Raw genomic sequence first — 24,941 nt, 5'->3', positions numbered from 1 at the left:
ATAATTTACATTTTAAGTTTTTTACAAGTTTTGCAAAATTTCGAAAACGTACAATTTTTGTTGTTTTTCGTATCAAAAGATCGAAAGAAACAAACAAAAGAACAGTAGAGTCGGGGTCCCACGCCCCCACTTCACTCACGTGGACCCCAACCACCTCCACCAATAATAATTATAAATTTTTCTTAATTATTACAATAATAGCGAAAAAAAGAGAGTATAAATAGTAAGCTATGATCGCCTTCTGAAACCGAGAAATCCTCTCCATTTGTCTCCTCGCCCTGACCAGGGCCCTTGAGCTTTCTCCCCCTTTGCCTGAGGAACTTGCAGCAGAAACCCCTAAATCTCAATCCCTTGTATATTTTAACTCATTTATCTTAAACCCTCGTATCTAAGATTTGTTATCTGTTTTTTAATTTGATTACAATGGCACAAGAACGAGAAGATGCTGAATCTTCATCCCAAACCCTAGATCACTCTCACTCTTCTTCTTCTTCTTCTTCAGATCCATCTCTTTCCAGGAATGCATCCTTCAGTAAACTTAACGCTCAGGCTCCTGCGTTTGTTCCTGCTCGACCACAACAACCACCGCCTCCTCCTCCGCCTCCTCGTCTTACTGTCGTTCCTCCTCCCTCTCCTCCTGCTTTGATGCATATCTATCCTCAACCTCCTCACTCGCCGTTTCATGTTCCGATTCATAGTCCTGTTCCTGTTTCTCATGTGATACCTGTGCAGAATCATCATCCTCATCATGCTCATCACCACAATCATCATCAGCATCACCATCATAATCAGCAGTATGTTCCAGTTCGAAACCATAACAATCATCACCAGGGGCAAAATAGTCACTATGTGCCAGTCCAGTATCATGGAAATCAGCAACATCAGAATCACTACGGTACTGGGTCTAAGCAAGGGCAGTTGGAGGAAGAACTAGATGCTCCTGCTAAAAAGGATGTAGCACCATCAGATCATGCGTCTAAAAGTGATAAGAATGGGTTATCTGATGAGGCCATGCAGAAACTTTTGAATCAAGTGAGTGTTCTTTCCCTTTTATGTTGCTGTGCAATTGATCATACTATATGCACTGTGCAAGTTAGTTCTAGCTGATGTAGAGAGTGATTGCTTGATTAATTGAGTTAATTTGGATTTTGTTGAGCTATATTATAGGTTCTTTTTCTGTTTGAAGTATTGCTTGTTTCGGTTATCCCCTTCCTGATCCTATCTGTCAATTGAAAATATTTAATGGAATTTCAAGGTTTGAAGAGGGTGATTTGGTGTACGCATCTAAGCAAACGTTATACTTTTGAATATCAAGAGAATGAGATTACTGCATTGTTAGGTATATAGATAGACTATGCCTAATGGGTAGTGCATAGTAAGATATGGTCGGTTACCATTTCAATTGATATGGATGTTTACTATATGAAGAAAACAAATTTTTTTTTTTTTTTTATCCATCATTGGTGCTGTTTGATTAAACTGAAGGTATTAAAGTGCCAAATGATGTAACTGTTTGATTAAAAAAAAAGAGAGTAATGGATACAAAAATATTAGTTGAATAATTTAAGTAGTTAAAGAATTGCAGTTATCAAACAGACTTAAAAGAAATAGGCCTAATACATCTCTAGCCCTTCTCCAAAAACTACAACTGACCCTTGAACTTCAAAAAGTTACAACTAACCCCTCAACTTGCTTATTTGGAACAAATGACCCCTCAAATGCCACGTGGTAGCACGTGATTGGCAACACATGATAGTAGGGGTTAGTTGTAATTTTTTGTAGTTCCAATCACGTGTTGCCATGTGGCATTTGAGGGTTTATTTGTTCCAAATAAACAATTTGAGGGGATTAGTTGTAACATTGTCGGTTGTAGTTTTTGGACAACTTGGAGCGCTGGGGATGTATTATGCCAAAGAAATAAGTGCTGAACTTATTCAATTAAGTGAAATTTTGATGTATCAAATAGGGCCAGTACTTTAAATCTACCGCCCCGTTTTTGAGATCAGTTTTGGATTCGAATGTTTGCCACGTTGTGCCTTCTTTTAGTTGTCGAATTGTTGTTCCCAGTCTGTAGGAAATTTTATCATATCAGCTATATCTTTATTTGGATGTGTTATCATTAGTACTTGTAAATATTGGCCTTTGCGTTCTCTGAATGTGGTGCATGATTAGAAAATACTAAGATGACAAACTGGGTGCTCCTTGTGGTTGAATGAGGTTTGTTGACCGCATTTTGGTTCGCTTTCTGGTAATGAAATTTGGAGAAGTCAACTGCATTATAAGGTTATACCTGCTTGTTTCTTGTTGCATTGCTGCGCATTCAGTAGAAGAAATCCTGTCTCCCTTTTATACATGTGCTGTTTATTACGGTACATGAATTAGAATCTGTCGCACCTCCTCTTTAATGATGTGCTGTTTGACACGAAATTATACCTTGATTCCCTTTATTTATAATTGGACAATTGATTGACACTCCATGGAAGAATCTTCTTGCATCACAAGTGTAAAATTGGACAGGACTGGGCCTCCTTAAAGCCCATTTGTGAGAGGCCTTGTGCACTGTAGTTTAAGAATCAAATGGTATGTAAAAATTTAAAAATTCAACTGAATTATGGTTATTAAGAGTAAAGTAATTGCTAATATCATGCATTTAATGCAAAACTATTTCCCAGAATTTTTCAGCTCTATTTATTCATCAGAAATAAATTTTATTAAGTTTGTGATCTGCTGAACATTTAAGGAAATTTGATCAACAATTAGGCTAGAATAGAGGGATGAGGTTGGGGTAAGGAAATAATTAGGTTTGATGAAAACCCGTGGACAAAACAATACAATGCGCAAGCTGATTTCGATAAACCTGTCTATACTAATTAAATTACAAAATTATTTCTAATTAGTTAAGTAAATACTGGTTAAGTAAGAACTCTAAATTAAAAGGAAAAAGTAGAAGTTAGCATCTTAAGTTATGAGGGGAAATTGAAAATGAAATAAAGCTGATTTTGCCAACCAGCATCCTGTTGAAACAGAGAAGGTTGGTCTGGCAGCCTTCCAACTTCTTGAAGAGGCGCAACTATGGTATAATCAACTACAAACCGAGCGACCAACAATCACTTGGACTGGGTTCAAGGAATTCTGTTCACCTTCAGTTTGGGCTTCCGGCGCATAACAATCCACTGGGAGAGCTGGTCAACCTCAAACAAACACGATCAGTGGAGGAATACCAGCGAAAGTTCTAGGAATGCTTGGTGCGCTAGTCAATCTGTCATCATCGTCGAACAACATGTCATCTTCTTTACAGCTGGGCTGTCCTGCTCCATTCGATTGGGTGTAGAACTCAATAAACCGCCGGATTTAGCTACTGCCATGAATTTAGCTAGAGCTTATTGTCCATTAGTTCCTAGCTGGTAGGTTTCCTTATTTATTTATTTATTTCTACCTTGAAGTCTGCAACCATAGTTATTAAAGGCGCGCCTATGGCGCACCAGGCGCAGGCCTTAGCGCCATGGCAGCCCCATGGCGAGGCGCAACTGCCATGGCACGCGCCTGGTGCGCCATTTTGCGCCAAGAGGCAGTTGCCAAAGGCGCACCAAGACGCGCCTTGGCAGTTATAGGCAGTTATGGGCTGTTTTTTGGAATTTTTGGCATTTATTTTTATATATCTGGAATGGAACACGTGTTTTATTAACAAAAAGTATTAAAAAGGAGAGAGATTATACGTTTTAACTAACTAGAAGATGAAGAGACTCTTTGAAGAGGAAGAGACAGAGTCATTTGAAGAGTGAGAAACAGAGTCATTTTATTTATGCTTAAGATATTTTCATGATTTAGTATTCATTGCATTTTTATGTTAGTTTTATAGTTTTATAATTTTTATTTTTGTAAGTGCGCCTTGTCTTGCTATGGCGCGCGCCATCGCCGTGCGCCATGCGCCAAGGCTCCAGGACCCCTTGCGCCTTAGTGCACCATGCGCCTTTAATAACTATGTCTGCAACTACCAACCATGTTTAGGATCAGGAAAAAGTGTCACACCCGACCCTAAACGACCTCAATCGGCATCTGGCGTGAAATATTAAAGTATAAATTCTAGAAATTTAGACACGGACGTGACAAAAAGTGACCACCCTACAGTAATTTATAATCTTTTGTTCTTTGATTCCATTTTACAAGATGGAGTATAGGGCAATTAAAGCACAAAAGTCGGTCTTAGTAGATTGATTGGGATTAGAACAATAGTAATAATTAGATTTGAAGAAGATACTTAATGAGAAGTAAAGAACATAAACAACCACAACCAGGCCTTAATTCCAACTAGTTGAATCAGCTATATGGATTCCTTGTTCCCAAGAAATCCTATTAAAGTACAATCACATGAGAGATCCACCAATTGTGGGTCAAATACATAAGCTATATGTGCTAAAGTTAAATGCTACTTAATTTTTGAAAATTCTCATGCACTTTGGTTCCAGATCCTACTAGTACTGGCTATTAGGAAATATTAGATTCTTCATTCTCCTAGGGCTGAAAATTCTTTGAATGCTCATACAACTCTCCTTTTAAGTTTTTAGTTACTTTTTGCTTAATTTTTATTTGAGGTTATAACCTTGGTTACAGTGCAGGCAGAAACCGTGGTTTTTTATTCTACTCTTTATTTGTTGTGTTTTTTCTTTTGTGTGCTTGAGTCTGGGGGTTGTTTGTCATTATATGTACACATGTTCAAGGAAGTTATTATATGATGGACTGCTCTTGCACTTTGTGGTTGGAGGGGCAAGAGAAGAGAGTGATTCTTGGGCCTATACTCAGTATAATTAGTTCTCTACCTTAGTGATTCTGCATGATCGTTGATTTATTTGATGCTTTTATAGATTACTAACTAAAATAGAGCTAGAAAAATATGCTTCTTGTTGCATCCATTCAGAGTTAAAGAGTACCTTGAATGGCTCAGAGTTTTATGTTGTTAATTTTTTTTTTTGGGACATTTGAACTGCTGTTTGCAGGTGGAGTATTATTTTAGTGATTTGAATTTGGCTACTACTGATCATTTAATGAGGTTTATCAACAAGGATCCTGAAGGATATGGTAAGATTCTCTGCTTCATTTGGTTTATTTTTATTTTTTCACCTCAGTTTGTCTTGTAGCCTTTGAAAAAATCCTTGCTTATTTGCTCTTTTTGAAAAGGATTGAAAAAATTGAAAATTTTCAGTAACATTTTTTTTGGCTGCCATTGGTCAGAGCAACTGAAAAGAATCCAGTTGTTAGTTTTATATAGCTGCTATATTCCTATTTCATACCTTGAAATCTGGTAGATTGTCTACAAATTTTTACCTTACGATGGTCATATGATATCATTGCATAAAATAAAAATTATGCAAAGTGGAAATGTGTAATCATCTAAAGATACTGTCAAAAACATAAACATTTTCATCATTATGTTTGCTAATGACTGATACTATGCCTTTTTATTTTTAGTGCTGTGTTATTTTTAATGGATCTGCTATGTGTACCTTTTATTTGTATTTTATTTATCTAATGAACTATATTCTGTGCGTTGTTGTGTGTTTACACAGGCAATTTGCTCAGCAATTTTCATTTTGGAAATTGTTTGTTTCTTACTCTATAAGATCTACCAGCATATTCTGCTATTTGTTCTCTGAATACAATATTTTCTTAAATCCAGTGCCAATATCTATTGTTGCTTCCTTCAAGAAAATCAAAGTAGCCATACACAGTAATTTCCAGCTTGCTTCCATTCTGCGAAACTCATCAAAACTTGTAAGATTTTAATATCTGGCTGCATTAAGTAATTTTTAACAGTATCCAGTATTGTTTTGTCAATACTTTCTGGTATCTTTATTGATCATCACAACTTTTGACTACATAGGTAGTTAGTGAGGATGGAAAGAAAGTAAGGCGGCAGCACCCTTTAACAGAATCTGATGTGGAAGAGTTGCAAGTAAGTTCCTTTTGTGGTTTCACTTCTTTTTTCCCTTTCTTTTATTTGATAATGCAATCTTACTTCTTTAAGTCATGCAGTTTCACCTAGCATTTTATGAAATCAAAGATTTCTTCTATATCTGGTATCATGCCATCTAGTCCTTATTCTTTGCTTACAATGATATCTTGACTTCAGTTCTTACCTTTTGATACTTAGACTCGAATTGTTGTTGCTGAAAACTTGCCCGAAGATCATTGCCACCAAAATCTTATGAAGATTTTTTCTACTGTTGGGAGGTATCAATATTTCTCATTGATTTTCTGTGTCAAGTTACTAAAAATTAGACTTCTAATACTGCTTTTTTATCCCTTCAGTGTTAAAACAATTCGCACATGTCCGCCTCAAACTTCTGGTGGTGGGGCCTCTTCAGCATCCAGATCTGCAAAAGTGGATGGAATGCATTTTAGTAACAAGGTAGATTCCTGTTACTGTTTAGGCACACAAATAGACATAGGCAAAGTCATACCATGAATACTTTTAGCATATATTAGTGATTGTCCTCATACTTTAAAAGAAAAAATTGTTGTCATGTTTGTCGTTCTCTTTTTGGGTTGTACCATCTTGTTTTGTTTCCTTGTTGACATGTTTGCTTATTTCGCATGGAAGTTGCAAAAGAAGAATTTGATTATTTCCCATGGGAATTGTAAAAGGATAAAATAACATGTTTAAAGCAACTTGAACAGGAAGTTATATGATTTTGAATCTAGTTCACCTACAGTTGGCTGGACTTACCTCAAGAGAAAAGGGGGAAAACCCTGATGTCTGTATATTGGTTTGTTTTTTTGAAGGCATCGGGCAGCCTCTGCATTAGTTATTTAGGGTTCTTAGGGTTCAAAAAATTTCCAGATTCAGTGGCAGAAATTGAAGTAACTTAACTGCATATGGAATTTACAATGTGTTAGAAATTTTGTTCATTTATGTAAATTTTCATTTCCACTACCAAATTGGCAAAAGTTATCATTTCCCCTTTTAGCAGCTCATATGCATTGGAAGTCTTGCATGCTGATTATTTTATTGCATTTCTCTGATGCATATGTAATATTTCAACTGTGTCTTGGGCAGTTGCATGCATTTGTGGAATATGAATCAATTGAGATAGCTGAGAAGGCGGTCAGTATGTATTTTTTTTTTTTATCTTACAGTTAAATAGAACTCTCAAATTTGTAGGGAAAATAAGTTTGTGTTATGCATTGCAGGTAGCAGAGCTTAATGATGAGGAAAATTGGAGGAGTGGTCTTAAGGTTCGATTAATGCTAAAACGCACAGTATGTACCTACACTAATTCTTGTTGTCCTTTTCTCTATTATCTATTTTTTTACGTCGTCCTTTTCTCTATTATCTATTTGTTTATGTCGTACTTGTCTCTTCCTCTATTTGTGAATACAATTCCATTCACTTTCTGCCCTCAACCGATTAAGAAATCTTGGTTTTACATTTTTCGGAGTTGCTTTTCATTTTAAAAAATTGAACATACACTGCATATAAACTACCAAAAATGGTAGAGTAGGAACATAAGATGAAACAGACAGCCTTCAAAATAATGCTCAAGGAAACAAAAAAAAGAGGACTTGACCTGAAATATGAGTCATCTGGTCCTGTAATTTGGTGGTACAATATTGTTTCAAAATCTACTTTCTGAAACATATTTTCTTTTTCTTTATTTTTTCCAAATATGAATGTGCATGTTTAATTTTTGGATGAGAAAAGGTCTTTAATTCATTGACAGCACTAGAAGCTGTTTTTTATTCCCTTGACGTTTCTGTCCCTTCTGTTTTTAGTCAAAGCCTACTCAAGGACGAGGAAAAAAGGGGCATGATGGGCAAGGGCACTCTGAGGAAGAAGAAGTTTCTACATCTGAGCAACAGCCAAACGAAAAGCAGAATGAAGATTGTTCCCAACAATATGACAATCATTCACATGAGCATTCTGTAAGTGCTGTCAGTTTATTCTGGATGTGGGCATGCCCCTATTCTAAAAAATTTATTCAGCATTATGGTGAACAAAAGATGTTGGACTAGATGTTTTCTGACATCGACATTAAAATTCTGTGTATATGCATCTTTTCCTTTTTATTGTGTTTTACAGAAGGGTGGAAAAGGAAATTATGTCTAATTTCCCCAATGGTTGGTTGATACTACAGTCTTTCATTTTTTATTTTATTTTTTGCTTTCAAAAAGTAAGAATGATTGCATCGAATCAAGAAGACTAGATGCTTTCGTTTGTTTGTACCTTATAAAGCATCCCATATTTTAGGCCTTTGATTAAAACCATTGGTTTTGCAGGCAGAGGATCATACCAGCGACAAGGAGGTTGCACAGAGAAAAGGTCGGAATAGGGGCCGGGGCAAGGGACGTGGACGTGGTCAATACCATCATAATAACCGTGGGAATCATGGGATGACTCCCTCTTCAAACAATCCAATTATTGGTGAGCAGCCATCTATGAGTAAGCAACCTCCAGGGCCTCGCATGCCAGATGGGACGAGAGGATTTGCTATGGGCCGAGGGAAGCCAGTTGCTGTTAATATTACCTGATTTGCCTTGTCGAATTTTATTAACATGCTGCTGGGATGGGGAATCGAAAGAAAAATGAAAATGATTGCAGGGGCTATTTATCGAAGTTGTCCTTGAAAGGGTCAAAAGTAAGCAAGGGTCTAGTATTTTGACTGTTTGTATTTTTTGTATGGATGTTGTAGAACAAATTATGTTATGGCGTTTTTAATTCCTTATATTATATAGATATAAGTTCAGGTGTATGAATTAGAGATATGAAAAAACCCTTTGAGGGGGGATTCAGCAATACTTAAATAGAGTGAAAGCGAGGATGGACTTTTGACGTATCAATAAATATGTTAATTTCATGGCTGTGTTTTTTCTTTACCACTTTCATTCAAGTGTTCAGGGATTTGGATGCTTTCTTTTTCTCTGAAAGAATTTCTGGATTTAAGGTTAACTAGATTAAGGGTATTACTGTGGCCAAAAAGTTTGTTTTGAAAGCTAGAAATTGGACCAAAGCAATTTTCTGCTCGTGTTAAGGCAAGGAGGAACCAAATCATTATTTCTAGCCTTACTGATGATAATAGGATATGCATTGAAGATCCTATTAAGTTAAGGGAAACATGTACGAGACTATTTTCATAATCCTTTTTGCCCCATTCCAAATAGGTTCAGTATAATACTATTAATGTGTTGTCTAATGTTGTTACGACGCAATTACTTCTACAAACCTAGACTAGAAATATCCTTAGCAATTACTTCTACAAACCTAGACTAGAAATATCCTTAGCAATTACTTCTACAAACCTAGACTAGCATTGGAATGGCCATTTCTAGCTAAGCTATGAGCTACATCATTCGTTAATCGTGGACGAAAAATCACTTCACACTCAGAAATGTGATTAATTAACTCCCTACAACTTTGTAACAAACAACCCAACTCAGTGAAATCCTGCTCCTTTGACTATAGCTTATCAGCAACAGTTTTAGTATCCATCTAACATCACACATGATAATTGTAACAAGATTATCCATTCCAAACTATCGTCGTAGCTTTAGCCATCACATGATCTGGTAAGCCTTCTTTTAAAGAGCTGCAGACGGCGTAAAAGGAACCGTCATCCTTGCATAGAACCGGTCCCCACCCAAAATGACCAAAATCTGCAAAAAGAGAGGCATTTCGAGAATAGCATTTAAAGAAACCCAACTTGGGTTTTTGCCAACTGAGAATAGCATTCTGACTCCTAGAAACTCTAGTGGTTGTTTGCGCCTGCCCCATTTTCCAGCTAGCGTAGAAAGACGCACTTTGCTGGACTGATAGTTCCGGTGGCAGCTTCTTTCCGCTCCAAATGAGGTTGGTCCTCCGCCCCCAAATCGCTCGAATCAACACAGTTATCCTGCTGATAATTTCCGCTGGCAATCACACACATAAATCAAAGAAGTAAAGCTCAAAATATGCACTTACTCCTACTGGTTTACCTAGCCCCGTGATGTGCCAACATTCAGTCGCATAAGAACATTCTATAAATAGATGCCACGACTCCTCATCATCGGCTTCACAAAATGGACAGAAACTTATGACTGGCACCCGTCTTGCTTACAACCATTTTCTCATTGGCAGACATGAAACACATAGCTTCCATAGGAAAAATCGAATCTTTGGCAGAATGAACGACTGCCATAGTCTCTTCCACCCATCATGGCATGAGTAGTTAAGATCACCCCTTTCAATTGCTTGATATCCAGATTTAGAGCTATAGCAACCATTCTTCGAGGAATGCCAGATAAGTCAGTCTTCTCGCTTTCTAAATGGGAGAATCATATGACAAATACTATGTGCATCTTCCCTCGACAGCATCACGTCAATTTTATCAAAATCCCAGCGACGCTCTCCTTCAATCATTAGTTCGGCCACCTTAGTATTCATATTTGTATCCCTCTGATTCTAGCAGCGATAAAACCAGTGTCTTTGATTAACCACAAATCTTTCCACAATAAAATGTTCTTCCCGTTCCAAATGTTCCACCTAATACCCTTAGAGAGAACTGTAATCGAACTCCATATGCTCTTCCAAATATAACTGGGGTTATTACCCAATTTTGAAGCAAGAAACTTAGTATTTGGAAAATATTTCGCTTTGAAGATTTTACTAACCAATATATAAGGCCGGTGTATGAAGTTCCACCCTTGTTTTCCCAAAAGAGCTAAATTGAACTGTCGAAGGTCCCTGAAGCCGAGCTCCCCTTGCTCCTTCTTCAAACAAAGCTTTGTCCAGTCAGTCCAGTGAACATTAGGTTTGCCATTGCTCTTCGTACCACACCAAAACGAGTTCATTATGCGATGTAACTCATCACAAAGACCCTTGGGCAACAAGAACACACTCATGCAGAAGGTGGGTAGAGCCCGAGCCATGACTTTGATTAACACATCCTTACCCACGAGTGAGAGAAATTTAGTACCCCAACTACTGAATCTTCTCCTTAGCCGATCCTTTAAAAAGCCAAAAATGGCCGATTTGGATCTCCCAATCAATGATGGCAATCCCAAATATATACCAGTATCTAGAGGGCTATATACATTCAGAGTTGGACAGATAGCCGCCTAAACATCCTCAGAAATATTTAGACTGAAGAAAATCCCAGACTTTGCCACATTGATAGCCTGGCCTGATATGCCTTTATAATCTTTAAGAATTCCTCAAATCACATGACTCTCTATAATATGGGCATCAAAAAAGAGAAAACTGTCATCAGCAAATAAAAGGTGGGATACAGAAGGAGCTCCTCTGCAGACTCGACAACCATGAATAAGATCAGCAGCCTCCGCTCTGCATATTAGTTAAGATAAGACCTCCAAGCATAATAAAAATTTAAGGAGACAACAGATCCCCTTGTCTGGGCCCTGTTCCTGCGTTGATTGGGCCGATAAGAGAGCCATTAACAGATACATAGTTGGAGAAGGAGGTCACACAAAGCATAATCCAATTTACCCACGTATTGTGGAAGCCCATCCTGTTCAAAACAGCCCGTAAGAACTCTCAGTCCACCCTATCATAAGCCTTACTAATATCCAACTTCAATGCAACATTTCCATGGGCAGCTCTATTCTTACGTTTCATGTAATGAATAGACTCGAAAGCAACCAAAATATTATCCATAATTGATCTCCCGAGAACAAAAGCAGATTGACTGTCAGAAATAAGCTCTGGCAGATAGACTTTTAGATGGTTTGCAAGGACCTTGGCAACCGGTTTATACAAGACATTGAACAGTGATATAGGGCGAAGGTAAGACTTAGGGACAACACATTTTGGTATTAGCACAATAACAGTATCGTCCAGGGAAGACATGAAGAAGCCCCTCTCAAGCCAAGTAATACAAGCAGTAAATACATCCACACCAATTAAGTCCCAGAAGTGCTGAAAGAAACCTGGATTTAGGCCGTCAGGCCCCGGTGACTTATCAGGGTGCATTTGAAAAATAGCAGTCTTGAACTCCTCATAAGAAAATGGTGCACAGAGGTTTTGATTCATATCCTCGGAAACTAACACATGCAATACATCAACAATGGAAAAGTTTAACCATATTGGCTGCTGTGAAGAGGGATGCGAAATACGCCTTAATATGATCACCCATAGTCGTCTGATCCACAAGCTCTTAATTATCATCATAGAGCCTCTCAATCTGATTTCTTCGTTTTCGCATTGAAATACTGGCGTGAAAGAATCCTGAATTGGAGTCGCCCTTGGAAAGCCAAAATGTTTTAGCTCTCTGTTGCAGGTATGGATGTGTTATTATTTATGTCATTTAAAGAAAGATCTTGCTAACACCACGACTTTTGAAGAATCAAACATGAAATTTACGTTCCTCAAATTCATACTTATGGAGGAAAATTGTTTGCACAAAAAATAAAGTTTTGATGCATTCCCTGATGTACACTTTTCACGTGGAAACTTCTTTTTAAGGTTTTAGGAAACAATTTTTCTAGAGAGTTTTTCAGAAAACTTTTCGTGAGGGATATCTTTTAGGAAACGTTTCCTTAAAAGAACCTTTTACAAAACTTTCTTGATGTTTTTCTGGCGCACCATCTTTCCTTATTAATGCACTTCAGTTCCTTTGGTTTACCTTTCCTAGTGCATCCTTTCACTTAGACTTTCCTAGGGTGAACCTTTATCTAATGGAAACCACTTTAGGGATATCACCCTAGAGAAACCATGAAGAGATATGAGGAACATCGTAAAGAGACATGAGGGAAACCTCTTGAGGGAAACCATGGGCAGATTTTAGGGAAACCATTGAGAGACATGAAGGAAACCATGAAGAGGCCTAATGTAAACCTAGACGGAAATCACTTTTTAAGAAGACATTTTAACATGTGTTTAGTGAGTCAATTAAGAAGCAAGAAATTTAAAAGATTCCATGAGGTGTCAATTCCATCATGAAGATCATAGAACCACAATATGGAGCAGTTTCTGAAGACCTGAGACATGAGGTGGAGAACGTGACTTGGTGGAGTAAACATGAAAGTTACCTTCAACATCTATAACCGGAGAACACCATGATGGAAAAATGGCCCTACATATAACTAAAGATACACAAATATAGCAATTTAGACTACAATAAATTTACTCTAGACTTTAATAGTTCAACATTGTTTTATTTTTGCTTTCCAATTCGTCTTTGAATTTCTTTCACAACTTTAATAGTTCAACGTTGTTTTATTTTTGCTTTCCAATTTGTCTTTGAATTTCTTTCGCAACTTTGTAGACTTTCAAGTTCATTTCAATACAAGCTCATCAGCCCTCTCGAGTTACTCAATATTATTTATTTTTGTTCTCCAAATATTCTTTAAGGTTGGTATCATTTTGATAACTAGAATCCTTTGAAATTTTAGATCTCTTTTATTCTGTATAGTCGTTAGATTTAGAAGTCAGTACGCACACTTAACCTAATTTCATATTGTGAGAATGCTATAATTCTCTGGCACGTCCACATTTCCACTGAAATAGCCAAACAATTAAGTATTAATCGACCTTAAAATATATTGAGTGATAAAATATATATTATTTATTCATTTTATTAATATTTATTAGTAATTAATAAAATGGATCAATACACATGATTTTGGGGCTTTTTATATTAAAATCATATCTCATTATAAAATTACAATTAAATCATATTATAAAATTTAATTCTCAATATGTCAGTATTTTCTATATAATCCAAAATAAAATACGATTTTATTCCATAATTTATACATTTTACACCTCAATTCATAAACTCTAAACCCTAAAAATATATCTTAGACCTTTAATTCATAAAACACAGTTCTTAAAATATATGAAAAATAATGATTTTCTTAATTTGACATTATTTAAATTAGTACTTGACATAATTGTACATAATTTTTTAAATCTGAATTTCTGTGTAAATTTCCCACGATTTTATTATAAGAAATTGTATTTTTCTTATTTTTAATTAAATAAGCTTGCAAATTCCATCATCAACAAAATATACAAAAGAAAATTATGTATATATTAAGGGATAGGGTGCAAAAATACCCCTAACGTTGATTGTTAGGAGCAATTTTACCCCTAATATTGGCAGTCAAGAGCAAATTTACCCTTAACATTGACAAATTGATAAATTTAAGAAATAATTCATCAAACTGTCTTTTTAATCAAAAATTTTATCATCTACATTGTACATGTGCGTCATTTTATTACCTGTAAGTCGTCGTTTTCTATCACTTGCTGATGATGATGCTGAGTCAACAAGTCAGCGTAATTGTAAGTCAACCCGTCAGCAAGAGTAAAATCAAGAAGTCGGAATGCTGAGTTATCAAGTCAGCATGGCTGTGGTCAGCATGGTACTGAGGTGATAATACAGGTCAACATGGTCTTGCTGTGTTACCACTGGTCAGTAGGTCTTGCTGAGTTTGTATATTTTTGAGTAAGGATATTTTGGGTATTTTCACAACCTTGTAAAGGCTATAAAAGGTCTGGGTTGGGAAGTAGTTTCATACGAGAGATTCTTAGACTAAGTCATAAGTGTACACTGTGATAATCTGAATTGGGGATTGGGAAAACACGAGAGTTTCTGGAGAAGGAGAAACTGTTTCAATCTTGTTGTAATCTCCATTGATTAGTGAAGTTGCTGGATGTAGGCAGTTAAGCCGAAGCAGGGTAAATTCTATGTGTATTCTTTTGATTGTTGTTTCAAGATCCAATCTGTGATCTTTGTGTACTTTGTTTCTCTGTGTGGTTGATTGATCGTTCGAAGCGTAGTTCAACAATTGGTATCAGAACTAATCAAGAACAGAGCAATGGGTTTTACAAAGATCGAGATCGAGCGTTTCAATGGTAAGGGAGATTTTGCTCTATGGAGATAGAGGATGAAGGCAATCTTGGTTCAAATGAAGGTTGCGAAGGCTCTGAAGGGCGAGAAGGAATTTCCGGCGACAATGACGAAGGAGGAGAAAGAAGATCTTCTTGAATTGGCTTACAGTACGATCGTCCTGTATCTTGGCGATAAAGTGCTAAGAGAAGTTTCGAAGGAAACCTCAGCTGCTGGGGTTTGGCTCAAGCTTGAACAGTTGTACATGACGAAGACACTCACCAATTGGGTTTATCTTAAGGGAAAGCTTTTCGGCTTCAAGATGAACGAGGACAAGCCAGTTGAAGACTATCTTGATGATTTCTCAAAGATCATAATTGACCTAGAGAACATAGAGGTAAAGATTGAAGATGAAGATCATGCCATAATGATCTTGAATTCTTTACCCCAGTCTTTCAGTCATTTTGTTGAAACCATGAAGTACGCTAGAGAAACACTAAGTCTGGAAGAAGTTCTGATGGCGCTAAAGTCAAAACAGATTGAGGCCAACACCAACACTGAAGCTGCAGAAGGATTGTTTGTTCGTGGAAGGTCTGAGAAAAAGGACTCTCACAAGCCAAAGAACAAGAACGGGAAAAAGTCCAAAACTACATCCTCAAGCAATAAAGAAGGCAAGGTCTACAAGTGTTTTCACTGCCATAAGGAAGGACATTTCAGGAAAAACTGTCCTAAGAGGAACAAGAGTCTAGGTCAGCCTAAAGATCAAGGCGAAGCCGCTGTGGTAGAAGAAGGTTATGAGAGCGCTGAGGTCCTTGCTGTCACTGATAAAGATCCAAACACTGACTGGATCTTGGACAGCGGATGTACGTTCCATATGACTCCCAACAGGACGTGGTTCGAAGACTTTCAAGAGGAAGGTGGGAGGGTTCTTCTAGGCAACAACAAGTTGTGCAAGGTACTGGGTCAAGGCTCCATTAGGCTGAAGATGTTCGATGGTCAAGAAAGGATTATGACCGGTGTGAGGTATGTGCCAGAACTGAAAAGAAATTTAATTTCTTTAGGTACGCTTGATAAACAAGGATACAATTATAGGGCCGAATGGGGTATCATAAGGATATCTAGAGGACCTTTAGTTGTTATGAAAGGTACCATGAGTAATGGCCTATACACACTCCTAGGTAGTACTGTGTTAGTCTCTACCGCAAATCTCACCGAGTCTAAAACTGATAGAACCAATCTTTGGCACCTTAGACTAGGTCACGTGAGTGAAGTTGGTTTACATGAACTTAGGAAGCAGGGTTGTCTTGGTAAAGATCACATAGGAAAGATAGATTTCTGTGAGAACTGTGTCTTAGGGAAGTCTAGTAAAGTCAAGTTTCCTAAGTCAGCAATACATAGAACCCAGGACATTCTTGAGTACATTCACTCTGACCTATGGGGGCCAACAAGAACTAAGTCTCATGGTGGGAGGACCTATTTTATGACTCTTATTGATGATTACTCTAGAAGAGTATGGGTTTATATTCTAGCTCATAAGAATGAGGCTTTGCAAACGTTCAAGGATTGGAAAGTGTTAGTGGAAAACCAAACAGGAAAGAAAATCAAAAGGTTGAGAACCGACAATGGTTTGGAGTTTCTTGACAAAGATTTCATCACTTTGTGCAAGAAGTCAGGTATAACTAAACATCATACCGTTCCTGGAACTCCACAGCAGAATGGCCTAGCAGAGAGGTATAATAGGACTATCCTAGAAAGAGTTAGGTGTATGTTAATCCAATCCAGTCTCCCTAAGTCTTTCTGGGCTGAAGCAGTGCAAACTGCGTGTTACCTAATCAATAGGTGCCCATCATCTGCTATAGGTTTTAAAACACCTATACAAATGTGGTCTGATTACCCAGAGGATTATGAAAAACTTAGAGTGTTTGGTTGTTCAGCTTTTGCACACGTTAGACAGGGAAAATTAGAACCTCGGGCTCTAAGATGTGTTTTTATAGGCTACCCTATAGGAGTCAAGGGCTATAAGTTGTGGTGCCTAGAATCTGGTTATAAGAAATCCATAGTCAGCAGAAATGTTGTGTTCAATGAGATGGATTTTCCTTATCGGAAAAACCAAGAAAAAACTCAGTTAGAACCGAGTAGTCCTAAGTCCATTCAAAACCTTGAGAGTGTTAAGAATGAGGTGGAGCTTGAAGAAAATAGTGAAAACACCCGTAAAACCGAGCAAGAAGTTAGTGATGGTAATGATACTGAGTCCAGTCAAAGCTATAGACTTGTTAGAGACCGTGAAAGAAGAGTCCCTAGGGCCCCGGTTAGATATGGTTTTGAGGACCTTGTAGCTTATGCATTTAGTGTTGCTAAGGAAGTACAAGAGTCTGAACCTGTAACCTATAGGGAAGCTGTGAATTCGGTTGACAAGGAACAGTGGCTTAACGCTATGAAGGATGAGATAAAATCCCTTGATAAAAATGAAACTTGGATTTTGGTAGATAAACCTTTTGATAAGAAGTTGGTCGGTTCAAGGTGGGTGTTTAAAAGAAACGAAGGGATACCTGGTGTAGAGGAACCTAGGTTTAAAGCTAGGTTGGTGGCCAAAGGGTTTACTCAGCAGGAAGGTATAGACTTTAATGAAATCTATTCACCGGTTGTTAAACATAGGTCTATCAGGATTATTCTCTCTCTTGTAGCTCATTTTGATCTAGAATTAGAACAATTAGATGTCAAAACAGCTTTTCTTCATGGAAACCTGGATGAGGTCATATATATGCAACAACCAGAGGGTTTTGAAATAGGAGATAAAGACCAACGGGTATGTTTGCTTAAGAAGTCTCTATATGGTCTGAAACAGTCCCCTAGACAGTGGTACATGAAGTTCGATGAGTTTATGATAAGTCAGGACTTTCATAGGTCTAGTTATGACTGGTGTGTGTATAGTAGAGACCTTAGTGATGGCTCTAAGATTTATCTCTTGTTATATGTTGATGACATGCTTATAGCTTGTCAAAACAAAGCAGCCATAAATCAGTTAAAGGCACAACTAAACACACGGTTTGAGATGAAGGATCTCGGGTCAGCACGGAAAATTTTAGGGATGCAAATTTCTCGAGACAGAGGAAGAAAGAAGCTATTCCTAAGTCAGTCAGTTTATCTGAGCAAGGTGTTAGAACGTTTTGGTATGACGAATTCAAAGGCCGTTCTCACTCCACTTGCAAGTCACTTCAAGCTGAGCAGTAAGCAAAGTCCTCAAACTGGTGAGGAAAAGGAAGACATGGAGAGGGTGCCATATTCGAGTGTTGTAGGCTGTTTAATGTATGCGATGGTCTGTACACGTCCAGATTTGGCTCATGCTGTGAGTCTCATCAGCAGGTTCATGGCAAATCCAGGAAGAGCTCATTGGTCAGCGGTGAAGTGGGTGCTGAGGTATGTCAAAGGCTCACTGAGTAAAGGTTTGAGTTATGGTGGAGCTGAAGCCCTAGTGGATGATGTAGCAGGTTTTGTTGATTCTGATTATGCTGGTAGCATTGACACCAGAAAATCCCAAACCGGGTACGTATTCACTGTGTTTGGAACTGCAATAAGTTGGAGGGCAAGTCTACAGCCAGTTGTGACTTTGTCAACAACCGAAGCTGAGTTTATTGCTGTTACAGAGACAGTAAAAGAAGCTATGTGGCTGAGAGGAGTCTTAACGGAACTTGGAGTGACACAGATTGATGGTTTGAAGATTTACTGTGATAGCCAAGGAGCTATACATCTGTCAAAACATCAAGTTTTTCACGAGCAATCCAAACACATAGATGTGAGAATGCATTTCGTCAGGGATGTGATTAGCACTGGTACTGTTCAGGTGGTGAAAGTGGGAACTGAGGATAACCCAGCCGACATGCTGACCAAATCTGTTTCAAGTAATAAATTTGAACATTGCTTGAAACTGGTTAGGATGGTCAGTGGTCCTTGAGTGTATTTTCTTCACTAGTTGATGGAGTGAATAGAAAGACAAGGTGGAGATTGTAAGTCGTTGTTTTCTATCACTTGCTGATGATGATGCTGAGTCAACAAGTCAGCGTAATTGTAAGTCAACCCGCCAGCAAGAGTAAAATCAAGAAGTCGGAATGCTGAGTTATCAAGTCAGCATGGCTGTGGTCAGCATGGTACTGAGGTGATAATACAGGTCAACATGGTCTTGCTGTGTTACCACTGGTCAGTAGGTCTTGCTGAGTTTGTACATTTTTGAGTAAGGATATTTTGGGTATTTTCACAACCTTGTAAAGGCTATAAAAGGTCTGGGTTGGGAAGTAGTTTCATACGAGAGATTCTTAGACTAAGTCATAAGTGTACACTGTGATAATCTGAATTGGGGATTGGGAAAACACGAGAGTTTCTGGAGAAGGAGAAACTGTTTCAATCTTGTTGTAATCTCCATTGATTAGTGAAGTTGCTGGATGTAGGCAGTTAAGCCGAACCAGGGTAAATTCTGTGTGTATTCTTTTGATTGTTGTTTCAAGATCCAATCTGTGATCTTTGTGTACTTTGTTTCTCTGTGTGGTTGATTGATCGTTCGAAGCGTAGTTCAACATTACCCATTGGTAACAAATCACAAACACACGAATAGAAGTGAAAAAACTCACATAAAAAAATATACTGTATTTTGTACGAGTTGGACAGAAAAATTTAAATATTTCATCAAATTTAAGAATATTAATCTCCAATTCAATTACTTCAAAAAAAAATGATTTTTTAAAAACTAACTGATATGTAACTAGTGCAGAATATTAAATAGCAAAACAACTGTATTTTGTAATGATATCTGAAATTGACCAAGCTTACCAACTTTAAGGATAAATTGCTCTTGTCAGTTAACGTTATGAGTAAAATTGCTCATGATTGTTAACGTTATAGGTATTTTTGCACCTTATCCTATATATTAATAAATTTTTTTAAAGGATATATTAATAAATTTTTTATAATCTTTAAAAAAGAAAAATTCCTTATAATATATTTTGCCAGGAGGATGAAGATGCTATTCCAAAATATTTTCAAAATTAGATTATGGGATTGAAATGCACGTGATTAAGAAAATAAGCAGTCGTTCTCTAAAAAAAAAAGAAACAAAAAGGCCGTATCTTTCATTGTTAAAAAGATTTGGCAACTTATTTTACATAGGAAACGGTTCCCAACTACTGAAAATAACAAATGAGATTAATTGTGACTTATGGGCACCAAAACAAAATATAGATAATATAAAAAAGATAGATTATCATCAAAGGCCTATTAGCTCAGTTGGTTAGAGCGTCGTGCTAATAACGCGAAGGTCGCAGGTTCGAAACCTGCATAGGCCAATTGTTTAGTGTTTTTTTTTTTTTTTTTTTTTTTCTCTATTTTCTTCAAATTTGAATATTTGGTGACCGAAAATAAAGGGAAAAGAAAAAGTTAAAAGGAAATGAAATGCTCATCTGAATTTCCGCCTTAAGCCAATCCCACAAATACCACCATCCTCTCTCTCTCTTTCTGTATATACTGACAAAATCCATTCCCCCGATTTCTTGTTTTCTATTCAATTCAATTCAATGGCTGATTCTAGTTCAACTCCTCCACCACCAATCTTCCTTCCTCCTCAAACCAATCACATGGCCCCTCCTCCTATCACTCATGCCGATCCACCTCTTCCACTTCGCCCTTCTTCTTCCCACTCTCCCTCTCTTCCTCCTCCGCCGATTCCACCGCCTCCACCTTCTGTTCCTATTTTCTTCAAGAGACCTGCTGTTAGAGTGACTTCTGAGTTTGATAGCGATAGCTCCTTGTTCCTCCACAAGGTTTCTTGTAAGTTGTTTGATAGTCTTGCTAAACTCAAGCTCTCTTTTCAGAACAATAATAAAGGTGAACTCTCCGACCCTCATCTTACCTTCACTTCTAAGCTTCTCTCTATTCACTATGATGTTGAAGACCAAAATGCCCTTGTCAAAAGCTCCTTTGACGTTGGTCCTACTTTGCACTTCAAGGCTGCCCATGATGTCAAGGTTTCAACTTCCTCTCTTGCTTCCTACTACATACTGGTTGTTGGTTCTGAACTTTATCGAATTCTTCCAGATGGGTTTTTGTTGGTATTTGTGTACACTGCAATTTCATACACTTCGAATTTGAATCTCTGTCTCACTCTCTCTCTCTCTTTCATGCTCAGATTTCCTAGGTCTAATGCCATTTTCTTGCTATTGCTTTAAGTGAGTTCCTGTTTTGGGTCATGCTACTGTGGCGATTTAAATGCAGAATATGCTTAGTGTTTGATTTGGTTCTTTCTTTTACATACGTACCTGGCATTTTCTTGGTTTCTATGTGCGAGTTATTTATGATTTTGTTCTTTTATAGTGGAGTAAGTGGACTTATACTTAGTTTTTCAGGGCCAATGCCTAGGAGCATTTTAATATTTCGTCTAAATTAACATGATTTTTTCTTTGCAGTTTTTCCAGGCAATGGGCGTAGCAGTTTTTGCTGATGCCCTTGAAAACTAAAATCTTAGACTTAAGCTGACCTGTTTCAGATTTTTAAATCTGATTTCAAAATGTCATGGTGATTTGATGACCAGTGAAACAAGTGCAAGAGAGGAAGTGGGATTAGTTTAGAATATTGACTAACTAAATCAAATGTTTAGTGTTTAGTGTTTTTCTTGGATTGTCCAGTGGGAATATCCAGAATTGAGTTTGCAGCTTCAGACTGACTAGAATCCCTAAGATTTTCACTCGGAAGTGGGATTAGAATATTAACTCTAATTAAATCAAATATTTAATGTATAGTGTTTCTCTTGGATTGTCCAGTGGGCATATCCAGAATTGAGTTTTGTGCATTCTTTAATGGTTCTCTTGGATTGACCAGTGGGGATATCCAAAACTGAGTTTTCAGCTTCAGAGTGACTAGAATCCTTAAGACTTTTCACCCTCATACGCCACATATATGGGGATAATGAATGAGAAATGAAATGTTGTAGTATGATTCCTATTAAATGTAGTGTTCCCAGGTTTGTGGTTAATATTATTTCAAACCCGAAAACAATATTCAATTCTACATACTATGAGAAATCTGCTACAATTATAAGATATGTTGGTGAACGTCATTTTGGAAGATATGGTTTTCACTGTATGCTAGAGCACATATCCTTTTTCTAAATTTGGTTTGGACTGGATGAAATTTGTTTCTAGAAATTTCATTGTCTGATTTTTCTGTCACGAGGGTTTGATATTTTACTGCAGACTGCATTCTGTAAGGGTTACTTCATGTTGCTTAAACTTGGCTTTTGTGCACTGTAATCTAATAATCTCCTTTCTCTAGTAGGCATTTTTACATTTAGGGATATAAAGAGATTCTTTTAGTTTGATATACAGTTGTAATTGCTGCATGTCATCTGAATATTCAATTAAAGCTTTAATATTTCATTCTTATCTTTGGTAACTGCTGTACTTTCTCTAGGCACAACAAGGAGAGGTGGCAGTTGTTGCAAAGATTTCTGATCCTGGCTTTGCACTTGAGGTGTCTTCTCCTGTTCCATCATTTGGTTTGGTAAGTATCATCCTTAAGAAACTACTTATTTAAAATTTGTTGCTGTTAGGCTTTGGGAGGCCCTTTTTTTTTTTTTTTTGACCTTGATGTGGCATACATCTATAAAAATATTTGTACAATTTTATGTTTACTTTGCTTTGGTTCTTCAGAATGTTATTTTACTTGAGACATTGACGGGATAGTGATGAAATGATCATGCAACAGTTCAATTTCTTTGGTCTCAAAACTAAACCTCGTGATTGTGTTCAACCTATTGAATCTCTTAATTTTGCAGCCAAGAGCAACGTTGAAGTTCCCCGTTGGTGAAGTATCTCTTGAGGAGAGACAAGATGAAGAAGTGAGAAGGACATTAGCTGTTAGTGGAGTTGTCAAAGGCCAAATACTGAATGGGCTCTGCACTGCTCAGTTCACAGATGAAGCTTTGAAACTAAGATATGCTTTTAAGGTAATTTCTCTGCATGAAACATCATAATAATCTTCTTAATTATATACAAATTGTGGGGATTTTAATATGAGTCCTAAACTTCGGAGGAGGTTTGGCTTCCATCATAAAATATTTTATTTCTCCTGATCATTGTCTGTCCTCGAACTTGGTATTTCCATTTATTACTCTATAAATAATAGAATTTGAAAAAATGAACGAGGCTATTAGTTATGTAAATATTACAACCTTTGCTGAGGCACTTTGCTTCTTGGTAACTGCTGTTTGCAGCAAGCTGTTGAGACTTTTGAACTGTCTGCAGGATGAAGCACTTTCATTTATCCCTAGCATTTCCCTGCCTTCAAATGCTGTATCATTTGCATTCAAGCGTCGGTTCACTCCTAATAATAAGTTGAGGTCAGAAATCTCTCTCCCCCCATTATGCTAAAATCTTTTTTTTCCCAGGCTTATGATTCAGTGGTTTGTTATTGATAGAGTATGGTCTAGAAATGAATTTTAGAAATTTTAGCTTGAATCCTGTTCACAGTTCTGTGATGGATGAGTTGCTCTTAAAAAATAATTTTCCCCATAAGACCATAGAAAGTTTTGGTTTTGAGATGTACTTTGGATGGGGATCATCATTCCTTGCCTCTGGGGAGACATCATCTAGTTGTCCATGTTGGTTCACACTTTGATGTGTTGGAGATGGATGCATATTACGATAAGTAAGAAATATCTGTAAATCTGATGGTCTATCTAGCAAAAGTGATAATCCCTGAATGATCATCACAATGTTCAACATATACTCATCTTGATATGTTAAGAAATGTGCATGGTGTCCTTCCCAAAAATCTGAAGATGGTCGACTGTCACCTAGCAAGAACAAGTCGTTTGTAATGCAAAAGAATATTGCTTATATTTTTTTATTTTTTAAAGTGAATAGTCTTAACTAACTCTATAACAATTGTCCGGAGATTCCTAATATTATCAATCTTCTCCTTGGAATTTCTATTTTGTCCGTGGTTTCACAATTTTTGGTCCAACTATGATTCAGCTACTGGTATGATATTGATTCCAACAACTGGAGTGCTGTTTACAAGCAAACATACGGCAAGGATTACAAGTTTAAAGCTGGTTATGATTCAGATGTTCGTCTTGGTTGGGCATCACTTTGGGTAAGTGTTACTGTTCCCTCCTCTTAGCACCTTACTGCTAATTTTTATATTTTTATTGATTACATCATTACATCGCCATTTTGCCTTTTTCTTAATCGCCTTATCATTTATGTGGTCACTGAATTTGTTCCATTATTAATACTGCAATTTGAAGATATTGGCATGCCCTCAACACTTAACAATCTGTTAAGTTTGTTGCAACTAACCATAGTAGATGACATATGTATTCTATCTATGCTATATATGAAAGTACATATGGGAAGGGGAAAATATGAATTGACAAAATTGTCCTTGGTCTTTAATATTTAGTAATTAATCCTCGCCATATATTTAATTTTAATCATATATTAGTTCTACTAGGGTGCATATAAGCTATGGTTCTGCATTTGATGATGATGTATATTGTAATTGTTTAAGGTTGGAGACGAAGGTGGAAAGGCGAGGACTGCCCCGATGAAGATGAAAGTCCAATTTATGCTTCAAGTTCCACAAGACGACATCAGATCGTCGGCGTTGATGTTCCGTGTCAAAAAGAGATGGGATATATTGTAGTGAAATGTATACATACGATACGAGAGTCTCTGTAGCTTTCCTCTAGTATTCCATTGTAATGTTGCATAATGACATCAATCGGTTTTTTATAAAGTTTTTTTTTATGGTTTGGGAAAAATACAAATGATACATTTCCCTTTTAAAGTTAGCATTTTTTTTACTGATTGAAGAACATGAATAAAGTTTGCATGCTTTAGCACAATAATAAATTTAAACAATTGAGCAAGTATCAACTCCATTGATAAATCAAGAAATTGAATTAAACATCAGACCTAAAGATATGATGGGTGGTCAACAAATTTTCGTTTCGTAGTTGGTTCAATATATTTTCAATTTGCATCTCAAATGATCATTAATTCAAGTTTGGTGATGAATGTAAACCCATTTGCTTTGGATGCTTGTAATTTAAACGAGATAAGAGTTTAGAGA

At 37.0% G+C, this 24,941-nt stretch overlaps 2 protein-coding genes and 1 non-coding gene across 3 annotated transcripts; all 3 read left to right on the top strand.

Moving 5' to 3' along the window:
- The first annotated feature begins 249 nt into the window (after positions 1–249).
- LOC136218052 (la-related protein 6B) lies at positions 250–8,852 on the top strand. Its single transcript, XM_066004786.1, has 10 exons — positions 250–1,032; positions 4,995–5,076; positions 5,675–5,769; positions 5,879–5,950; positions 6,149–6,228; positions 6,307–6,406; positions 7,055–7,102; positions 7,189–7,257; positions 7,771–7,920; positions 8,275–8,852. Exons 1-10 carry the CDS (start codon positions 424–426, stop codon positions 8,524–8,526), a joined length of 1,557 nt encoding a protein of 518 aa, XP_065860858.1. The 5' UTR covers positions 250–423; the 3' UTR covers positions 8,527–8,852.
- Positions 8,853–20,081: 11,229 nt separating this feature from the next.
- Positions 20,082–20,155, top strand: TRNAI-AAU (transfer RNA isoleucine (anticodon AAU)). Its single transcript has one exon. It is a non-coding gene; the product is annotated as a tRNA-Ile (tRNA).
- Positions 20,156–20,256: 101 nt separating this feature from the next.
- LOC136218051 (outer envelope pore protein 37, chloroplastic) lies at positions 20,257–24,621 on the top strand. Its single transcript, XM_066004785.1, has 6 exons — positions 20,257–20,833; positions 22,275–22,364; positions 22,639–22,809; positions 23,108–23,202; positions 23,840–23,960; positions 24,378–24,621. Exons 1-6 carry the CDS (start codon positions 20,384–20,386, stop codon positions 24,510–24,512), a joined length of 1,062 nt encoding a protein of 353 aa, XP_065860857.1. The 5' UTR covers positions 20,257–20,383; the 3' UTR covers positions 24,513–24,621.
- The last annotated feature ends 320 nt before the right edge of the window (positions 24,622–24,941 follow it).

The sequence above is a fragment of the Euphorbia lathyris genome, chromosome 2, assembly GCF_963576675.1.
Source record: "Euphorbia lathyris chromosome 2, ddEupLath1.1, whole genome shotgun sequence".
NCBI lineage: Eukaryota > Viridiplantae > Streptophyta > Magnoliopsida > Malpighiales > Euphorbiaceae > Euphorbia > Euphorbia lathyris.
Note: the sequence above shows the minus strand (reverse complement) of the source record. Positions and strands in the feature narration are given on the sequence as shown.

Coding starts and splice junctions, on each gene's coding strand:
- LOC136218052 (XM_066004786.1), top strand. CDS start 424: ATGGCACAAGAACGAGAAGATGCTGAATCTTCATCCCAAACCCTAGAT. Junction 5,077..5,674: donor CAAGGATCCTGAAGGATATG/GTAAGATTCTCT, acceptor TCTTAAATCCAG/TGCCAATATCTATTGTTGCT. Junction 6,229..6,306: donor ATTTTTTCTACTGTTGGGAG/GTATCAATATTT, acceptor TTATCCCTTCAG/TGTTAAAACAATTCGCACAT.
- LOC136218051 (XM_066004785.1), top strand. CDS start 20,384: ATGGCTGATTCTAGTTCAACTCCTCCACCACCAATCTTCCTTCCTCCT. Junction 23,203..23,839: donor ACTCCTAATAATAAGTTGAG/GTCAGAAATCTC, acceptor ACTATGATTCAG/CTACTGGTATGATATTGATT. Junction 23,961..24,377: donor TTGGTTGGGCATCACTTTGG/GTAAGTGTTACT, acceptor TAATTGTTTAAG/GTTGGAGACGAAGGTGGAAA.